At 41.0% G+C, this 9,373-nt stretch overlaps 1 protein-coding gene across 1 annotated transcript; it reads right to left on the reverse strand.

Moving 5' to 3' along the window:
* Positions 1-579: 579 nt before the first annotated feature.
* abraa (actin binding Rho activating protein a) lies at positions 580-4,558 on the reverse strand (the record flags this gene model as incomplete). Its single annotated transcript, XM_084167803.1, has 2 exons — positions 580-1,029; positions 3,992-4,558. 2 exons carry the CDS (start codon positions 4,556-4,558, stop codon positions 580-582), a joined length of 1,017 nt encoding a protein of 338 aa, XP_084023929.1.
* Positions 4,559-9,373: the final 4,815 nt, after the last annotated feature.

Below are 9,373 nucleotides of genomic sequence, written 5' to 3' on the forward strand. Positions count from 1 at the left end.
TCATCACACATAACATAACAACTGCTATCATCCTCTTTTACCACTTCACCAATTTTTTTACCACTTCTTTATTTTCAACTCTCCATTTTGCAACTTTTCTTTTATTGAATCAGTGGATCAACGTTACCTCTTTCTGCCCGTTCCCAAAAGCATTTGGCGATTGCCTCGTACAGTTAGGTCCTAAAGCTTAGGCTTACGCACTAATGCCAAATAGCTTAAAAATAATGAAAGAAAAAACTCTATGTAGCCTATAGATATGAATTGCACAAGAATTATACATTTATGGATTTTTGTATGTATTGTTTTCTCTTTTTATAACTGCGGGGACTGCAGGTTATGAGTCAACCCACGCATCGCTATTGTGTTCATACATGTGTCCACAAACCACATTTTTGCAACGGCCTGCAGCATGTTTAGAATATCCTACTGAGGAGGTTGAACTCATGACCAGTGGCTATCATGGTTAGAATGATAAAGACATCTACTCCTGACCTGTTGCTGGTCAGAATATGAAAGGCACTTGTGGGTCTAGGTAAACTGTGAGAGATGTATAGGTCAAAGTCTAGGTCATCTGCAGGTTCAGTCTTCTTTCTCATCTCTCAGAGTAATGATGACATGGTCATCCTGGCCTTTCCACAGCATCTCTCCCTCAAAGTCTAGCATTTTGTGTTTGCGGCAGCGCAAAACTATGCCCACCACTTTGTCCGAGATTTTGACATAGCGGTCAAACAGCCTGCCGAAGGTGATGTAGGATTTGCCGTTCTTGTCCTTGAGGCCCATGTCCTTGACGATCCAGCACAACTCCTCCATCTCTTTGTAGACATGTTTCTGGGCTCGGTCGCCACGCATGGCCGTCTTGGATCCCTCTTTGGGGTGTCCGTAACCTTCATCACCCTTCTGCAGCCGCTGGGCCATGGCATGCTCGTAGTCAAACTCCTCACTAAAGGGGTTGAGCTTCTGACCCTCTATGTGCTGCTGGGACCACTGCTGCCACCTGCTCTTGATGTCACCCATGGTGGTGACTCTAATCTGCAGAATAGGAAGGCACGTCAGATTAGACTAGATCAGATTATAAAGTGGGTTTATTTGCAGTGGCAATCTCTTCATTGGATTGTCACATCAACTAAAATTACACTACTAAATTCACAACGAACACTACGAGTTTTCCCATTTATTAATGACACAGGACCCATTTTAATAACCTTTTACTGCAGTGGGCTAAATTAGGGTCACACAGAGTGATTCTTGTTGCTACTTTGAAACAAAAGCATACACCTCACACACATGGTTATGGACAGAAAAATAAAAAGACAAGACACCTGTACCACCTATGTCAGATATAGAGTTGAAATGTATTCAATTTTGAGTTTGCATCCCACTATTACACTTTATATATATCACAGAAGACTGAAATATAACAAAACTGTTTGACATAGAAACACCGGATTCTCGTCAGTAAAAACATTCAAAAATATGAATAACATTCCACCCATGAGGCCAAAGCGGGAGCTTTTGGTCATTGACTGCAGGAAAGGGCTACGTATAATCCTTGACCAAAAAACGCTCAATGGAGAATATCCATTTAATGCTCAATGGAGAATGTCCAGTACTTTTCTGTCCAGGAAACTGGCTCATATTTATGTTGATTAGTAGCCCCACTTCTCTCTTAGATGTTAAGTCCCCTATTTAGGGGACTTTGAATGGTTCTGAACCGGTTCCGACTGACATTTTGGTGTACAAAGCGCTCTGTGAATGTCGCAGGGTCCATTGCCTTACAGTGCCAGAAAGCCCCATCTGTCTGCTTTCTGCTACCACTGTGTCAGCTGAGCTGACTTGAAGTGTCAGGTTTCACACCTGACATCAGCATAGGGAGTGACGTATCACATTTTCTGGCCTATTCAAACAAAGATTGCATCTGCCTCTGAGCAACGTAGCCCAGCCTGCGAGACAGCATGTTAAAGGGAAAAGTAGAGCGAATTCAGCAATCATGGGCGGCAGGTAGCTTAGTGGGTAAGAGCGTTGTGCCAGTAACCGAAAGGTCGCTGGTTCTAATCCCCGAGCCGACTAGGTGAAAAATCTGTCGATGTGCCCTTAAGCAAGGCACTTAACCCTAATTGCTCCTGTAAGTCGCTCTGGATAAGAGCGTCTGCTAAATGACTAAAATGTAAATGTAGGTGAAAAATCTGTCGATGTGCCCTTAAGCAAGGCACTTAACCCTAATTGCTCCTGTAATTCGCTCTGGATAAGAGTGTCTGCTAAATAAATAAATAAATAAAATGGTTTCATCTCCCTGTGATATTCTCAGACAGTTTTAGAGCTGTCAACATGAAAAAATATAAAATAGTTTCATAGAATTGAAACACAACCACTTTCACTTGGTCACAGAGGGATGAAATCACTTATTAAGTTATAAGTCTGCAGACATTTTAACGGTGTGTCTGCGTCGCTCAGAGGACGCTTGGAAGAAAATTCTCTGTCATCAGTTATACGAAATGGGGCCAAATTGTGCTGTCACTAAATATGATCATATTTATTTAACAGTTATAAGAAAGGTAAAATCATATAAATAGTTGTTTATAACGTGATTGTTACTATATTTAGAAAGCATTTCAGTAATTTCAAGCCCTATTCCCCCACATACATATTTTTTTTATATTTTCATAATATTTGTACAATGTACTTGAGCTTGTGCCCTCAAAACTGAGTACACCTCATCAATGTATAATATTTTTTCCAGCCCTTTCTATAGCTATCCAGCATTACTAGTTATTGTTTATGACCATCTCATGAAAAATTATTACTTTTTGGTATGTCTATTTAGGTGGAAATCTACATTTGCCATAACGTTAAAATATAACACAGTGTAAGGGATCCTTGCTTTGGCATTTCCAAAAAGTTCCGTGGCAGGCGAATCTTCCACAACAGAGTCATTTAAACCGTGGAGAATGCATCTTGTGAAACCTGAGGCCCAAGCCTTACACGTCCAGAGCCGAATTAGTAAGGTGACGAACACCATTATAAATCTTGTGCCTGACCAAGGATATCAGGACCTCATAATTATCTCTGAAGGTCAGGGGAAGGCATGTGTGACTATATTTATTTATTTACTGTATATTCCATGATAGGTGTTGGAGTTTTACAATACATTTTCATGCCTTTTAAAGGACATATATTCCTCCAAGTTATGCAGCTCTTTGCTAGGGTGAATGGAGGGCTTATTGGACTTGTTCAGTTGGTAAAAAGTTTACAGTTTGAAGATACAATACCTATACATCTGTGTATTTTCTTGAAGGCCAGACAATATGAACAAACTCCATGACCCAATATCACAATAACAAAGGCACAGATAATTGAAGTTGAACTCAGCCTCAGTGAATATTTGCTCCTGTTTAGAGTCTACTGAACATCCCCAGGTAGTGTGGCTGCAGCTGCTATAGAACAGTATGAAAATAGGTAGGGCAAACATTGTGGAATTAAGAGGGTGGATTTGGGGGGAAATCACCCTGTGAACTCATCAATGGGATTTCAGCTCAAACCTTATTTTTCTTACATGGCAAAATGGTTTTTACTTTGGGAACTCCCCTTCCATATATTTATACCCAAGTCCACCCAGGATCTACAAATTTACACATCTTAATGTGCACCTACACGATTGCTAATAAGTCTTTGGATGATATTCCAATATCTGAAAAGCGCGGTCAGTGGTTTTGTTGAATTGGTACTGGTGATGTTGCAAAAAAAGCTATACTAATTCATTAATTAACTTTACAGTTGTACCTTTCTTCAGCCAACCACATTTCTTGTTCACTTTGCCAATATGAAATAAATAAAAATATTCTGATGTTAAATGATATTCCCCATGCAAGATTGTTGAGAAACAAAAGAGGGTTTACCTTTGAAATGTGTCTACTGTATTGCATTGATTTGTGTATTTAGTATTTTTATGAATGGCCTCACAAAATGAAGGTCCAATAAAAGTATGGTACGGTACCTTAGGCCTATTGATCTGTTTCTTCAGCTGGTTCAGGTCGCTCTGGTCGCTGTTGTCGCTGAGTCCGGCCTCCTCCCTCAGCCCACTGTCCTCTGAGTCCAGGCTGCTGCTACGGGAGCCCATCTTCCGCTCCTGACTACCCAGATGTACCTGAGCTCTCATGCCCAGACGTCTCCGGGTGGGTGACTCGTTGCCCAGGAAGGGCTTGTTGGCATCCTCGGGTGCCATCTGGATCTTGTCCTTGATTGAGCTCACCAGATCGCTGCTGTACTCACTGCACTTTGGCGTGTGGCTCTTGGTCACCTCACCCGTTCGGATCAGACTGCCGCTGTTGGTGTCCGCCTCGACCACACGCGTCTTGACTAGGATTTTTGTCTCGTTCTGCTTCTCCCTTTCTTCGTCCTCTGTGATGGAGGTGGGCATCCACCCGGAGGGTATGGTCTCTTGTTTGACCGAGTTCTCGTTGGCCCAGCCCTGCCAGCTCTTGGCAAGACTGTGGACCATGGCGGCACATTTGATCTTCATCACGGCCCTGACAAAGGGTCTATCCTCCTGGCTGGTACTCATCGTGGCTCTTGCTTGACCGTGCTTGTATATCTTGTGTTGATGTTGTAGGGAAAGTCAGTGAGTGAGTGAGTGAGTGAGTGAGTTGAAATAATCCTTTGCTGCCTTTTGCTGCGCTTTAAATAAGCTGTCGTAAAGAGCAGTCACAGGCCGAACGTGTTACATTTTTTGCTACGCACATGGATGCCTACTATGACCCCAACACACTGATGGAATTTCCCCCCAAGAGAGCCAGGCAACAGGTGGTCACTCTCTGCAGTGATGACAGTCTACAAGGGTTCTGTCCTCGTACAAATATACACAAAAAAAAACATGATGAAACAAACCTCTATCAATCCTTACGTTTGAGTGTCTGATCTACAACCAAGGTTTGTGTATGTGAAGTAATCACTCACACAAACATCATTCTTGTTTTTTTTGCTAGATTTATAAATGCTGTATTTGTATTTCGAAGGCATATTCCTGCATGACCCACATTGATAGAGGATATGTGTTACGTAACTACTAATTGCCTTGGATAATGAGCATCTGCTAAAATGGTGATATCAATACTAATGGTTCACACTATAATTTATTTTCATGCCATGTTTGTATTTGTATTTATTATGGATCACCATTAGCTGCCAATGCAGCAGCTACTCTTCCTGGGGCCCAGCAAAATTAAGGCAGTTCATACAATTTTAAAAACATTACAATACATTCACAAATTTCACAACACACTGTGTGCCCTCAGGTCCCTACTCCACCACTACCACATATCTACAGTACGAAATCCATGTGTAGGTGTGTGTATAGTGCGTATGTTATCGTGTGTGTGTGTGTGTATGAATGTGTCTGTGTCTATGTTTGTGTTGCTTCACAGTCCCCACTGTTCCATAAGGTGTTTTTTAATCTTTTTTTTTTTTTATCTAATTTTACTACTTGCATCAGTTACTTGATGTGGAATAGAGTTCCATGTAGTCATGGCTCTATGTAGTACTGTGCGCCTCCCATAGTCTGTTCTGGACTTGGGGACCCTGAAGAGACCTCTGGTGGCATGTCTTGTGGGGTATGCATGGGTGTCCGAGCTGTGCGCCAGTAGTTCAAATAGACAGCTAGGTGCATTCAACATGTCAATACCTCTCACAAATACAAGTAGTGATGAAGTCAATCTCTCCTCCACTTTGAGCCAGGAGAGATTGACCTGCATATTATTAATATTAGCTCTCTGTGTACATCCAAGGGCCAGCCATGCTGCCCTGTTCTGAGCCAATTGCAATTTTCCTAAGTCCTTTTTTGTGGCACCTGACCACACGACTGAAACAGTAGTCCAGGTGCGACAAAACTAGGGCCTGTAGGACCTGCCTTGTTGATAGTGCTGTTAAGAAGGTAGAGCAGCGCTTTATTATGGACATACTTCTCCCCATCTTAGCTACTGTTGTATCAATATGTTTTGACTATGACAGTTTACAATCCAGGGTTACTCTAAGCAGTTGAGTCACCTCAACTTGCTCAATTTCCACATTATTCATTACAAGATTTAGTTGAGGTTTAGGGTTTAGTGAATGATTTGTCCCAAACACAATGCTTTTTTTTTTAGGACTAACTTATTCCTTGCCACCCTCTTTGTTAAGTGTTGCAGTCATTTCAGTCGCTGTAATAGCTGACATGTATAGTGTTGAGTCATCCACATACATAGACACTCTGGCTTTACTCAAAGCCAGTGGCATGTCATTAGTAAAGATTGAAAAAAGTAATGGGACTAGACAGCTGCCCTGGGGAATTCCTGATTCTACCTGGATTATGTTGGAGAGGCTTCCACTAAAGAACACCCTCTGTGTTCTGTTAGACTGGTAACTCTTTATCCACAATATAGCAGGGGGAGTAAAGCCATAACACATACGTTTTTCTAGCAGCAGACTATGATCAATAATGTCAAAAGCCTCACTGAAGTCAAACAAAACAGCCCCCACAATCTTTTTATCATCAATTTCTCTCAGCCAATCATCAGTAATTTATGTAAGTGCTGTGCATGTTGAATGTCCATCTCTATAAGCATGCTGAAAGTTTGTTGTCAATTTGTTAACTGTAAAATAGCGTTGTAGCTGGTCAAACACAATTTGTTCCAATAGTTTACTAAGGGGTGGTAACAGGCTGATTGGTCGGCTATTTGAGCCAGTAAAGGGTGCTTTACTATTCTTAGGTAGCGGAATGACTTTTGCTTCCCTCCAAGCCTGGGGGCACACACATTCTAGTAGGCTTAAATTGAAAATATGGCAAATAGGAATGGCAATATCGTCCACTTTATCCTCAGTAATTTTCCATCCAAGTTGTCAGACCCCGGTGGCTTGTCATTGTTGATAGACAAAAATACTTTTTTCACCTCTTCCACACTCACTTTACGGAATTCTAAATTACAATGCTTGGCTTTCATAATTTGGTCAGATATACTTGGATGTGTAGTGTCAGCAATTGTTACAATTGGCGCAGTGGTCTAAGGCACTGCATCGCAGTGCTAGCTGTGCTACTAGAGATCCTGGTTTGAATCCAGGCTCTGTCGTAGCCGGCTGCGACCAGGAGACCCATGGGGCGGCGCACAATTGGCCCAGCGTCGTCCAGGGTAGGGGAGGGATTGGCCGGCAGGGATGTAGCTCAGTTGGTAGAGCATGGCGTTTGCAACGCCAGTGTTGTGGGTTCGATTCCCACGGGGGGTATGAAAAATAATTATATATGCACTCACTAACTGTAAGTCGCTCTGGATAAGAGCATCTGCTAAATGACTAAAATGTAAATGTAATGACTAAGTTTGCTAATCTTGCCAATGAAAAAATAATTAAAGTAGTTGGCAATATCAGTTGGTTTTGTGATGAATGAGCCATCTGATTCAATGAATGATGGAGCTGAGTTTGCCTTTTTACCCAAAATTTAATTTAAGGTGCTCCAAAGCTTTTTACTATCATTCTTTGTCAGTTATCTTTGTTTCATAGTGTAGTTTCTTCTTGTTTTTATTCAGTTTAGTCACATGATTTCTCAATTTGCAATACGTTTGCCAATCGGTTGTGCAGCCAGACTTATTTGCCATTCCTTTTGCCTCATCCCTCTCAACCATAACATTTTCCAATTCCTCATCAAGAGTTTTTACAGTCATTTTCTTAATGGGTGCATGCTTATTAGTAACTGGAATAAGCAATTTCATAAATGTGTAAAGTGCAGTGTCTGTTTGATCCTCATTACACACCACGGACCAACATACTGTATATTCTTTACATCAACAACATATGAATCACTACAAAACCTATTGTATGACCTCTTATACACAATATTAGGCCCAGCCTTTGGAACTTTAGTTTTCCAAGAAATGGCTACTATATTGTGATCACTACATCCAATGGATTTGGATACTGCTTTCAAGCAAATCTCTGCAGCATTGGTAAAGATATGATCAATAGATGTTACTGTTTGTAATTACCCTGGTAGGTTGACTGATAACCTGAACCAGGTTGCAGGCACTGGTTACAGTTTGAAGCTTTCTCTTGAGTGGGCAGCCTGATGAAAGCCAGTAAACATTTAAATCACCCAGAAAGTATACCTCTCTATTGATATCACATACATTATCAAGCATTTCACACATGTTATCCAGATACTGACTGTTAGCACTTGGTGGTCTATAGCAGCTTCCCACCAGAATGGGCTTTAGGTGAGACAGTTGAACCTGTAGCCATATTACTTCAACAGTATTTAACATGAGATCCTCTCTAATCTTCACAGGAATGAGGTTCTGAATATAAACAGCAACACCTTGGTATTTCTATCTTTTCTGTAAATGTTATAAACTTGTATTGCTACCACTGTATCATCAAAGGTATTATCTAAGTGAGTTTCAGAGATAGTCAGAATATAAATGTCATCTGTTACTAGCAAATTATTGATTTCATGAACCTTGTTTCTTAAGCTACATATGTTGCATATATCTTGACAGTTCGCTCTGTTGTTCTATTTTGGAGCGAGCCTGCTGGAGTGTTCATGTGCGGCTACTGCTGATTGATGCACGGGTCTGGCCAGAGAACTTGAGCTGGGTTATTTTGGGAAGACACACACATGACTAAAAGGACTCCCGCTTTGTCTGGCCCTCAAACATACTGTAGTTTTGTCGCAACAACCAAAAATGTCATTATTTTGGTGCAATATCCTTTGTGTTTTTGGTATTTGTAGAAATTCCATTGGTGTCAGCAACAAAGATGGTAGAAAACAAGTCTTAAAAAATCTAATGAAATCAACAGTGTATGACTTCTAATGAGGTCTGCTTGAAAAATCTATCTTTGGTACACACTTGAAAATTTGCTCACTCAATAAGTGTGCCTATGATGATACATTTTGCACTAACATGAACGCTGACATAAAGGTGCAAGACTTATATGAACAGTATAACAGGCTTTGAAAGGATTTATAAGATCTGAACTCACAGCCTTAAATGGATATTTCAATCACCAAAGCTGCTCATCTGGATTGTATCAATGGAAGATTTTCATTGAGCAATAAAGATTATTTGGTTTTAACACCTTTATAAAACTGCCATTTGTATGTATTTCTCACAACACATTTCACACATCCTTTAATTTTAATCTGTTTAATATGGCATTCTTGAGGCATTGACGCAATAGCCGTACACTTCAAGGGAGCCAAAATTGAGATCTCGTTACTTCTTTGTTCCTTGCATGGTTGTAAAAATATCCCCCACAGAAGGCGGCCAAGCTTCAACGTGGACACAGGGAAAAAAGCTGGCAGTGTCTGACTGTGAGAGAACAGATTGGGCCTCGATGGTGGAACATTTCTCTCTCA

Source organism: Coregonus lavaretus (genome assembly GCF_964263955.1).
Source record: "Coregonus lavaretus genome assembly, chromosome: 8".
In the NCBI taxonomy this organism is placed as follows: Eukaryota; Metazoa; Chordata; class Actinopteri; order Salmoniformes; family Salmonidae; genus Coregonus; species Coregonus lavaretus.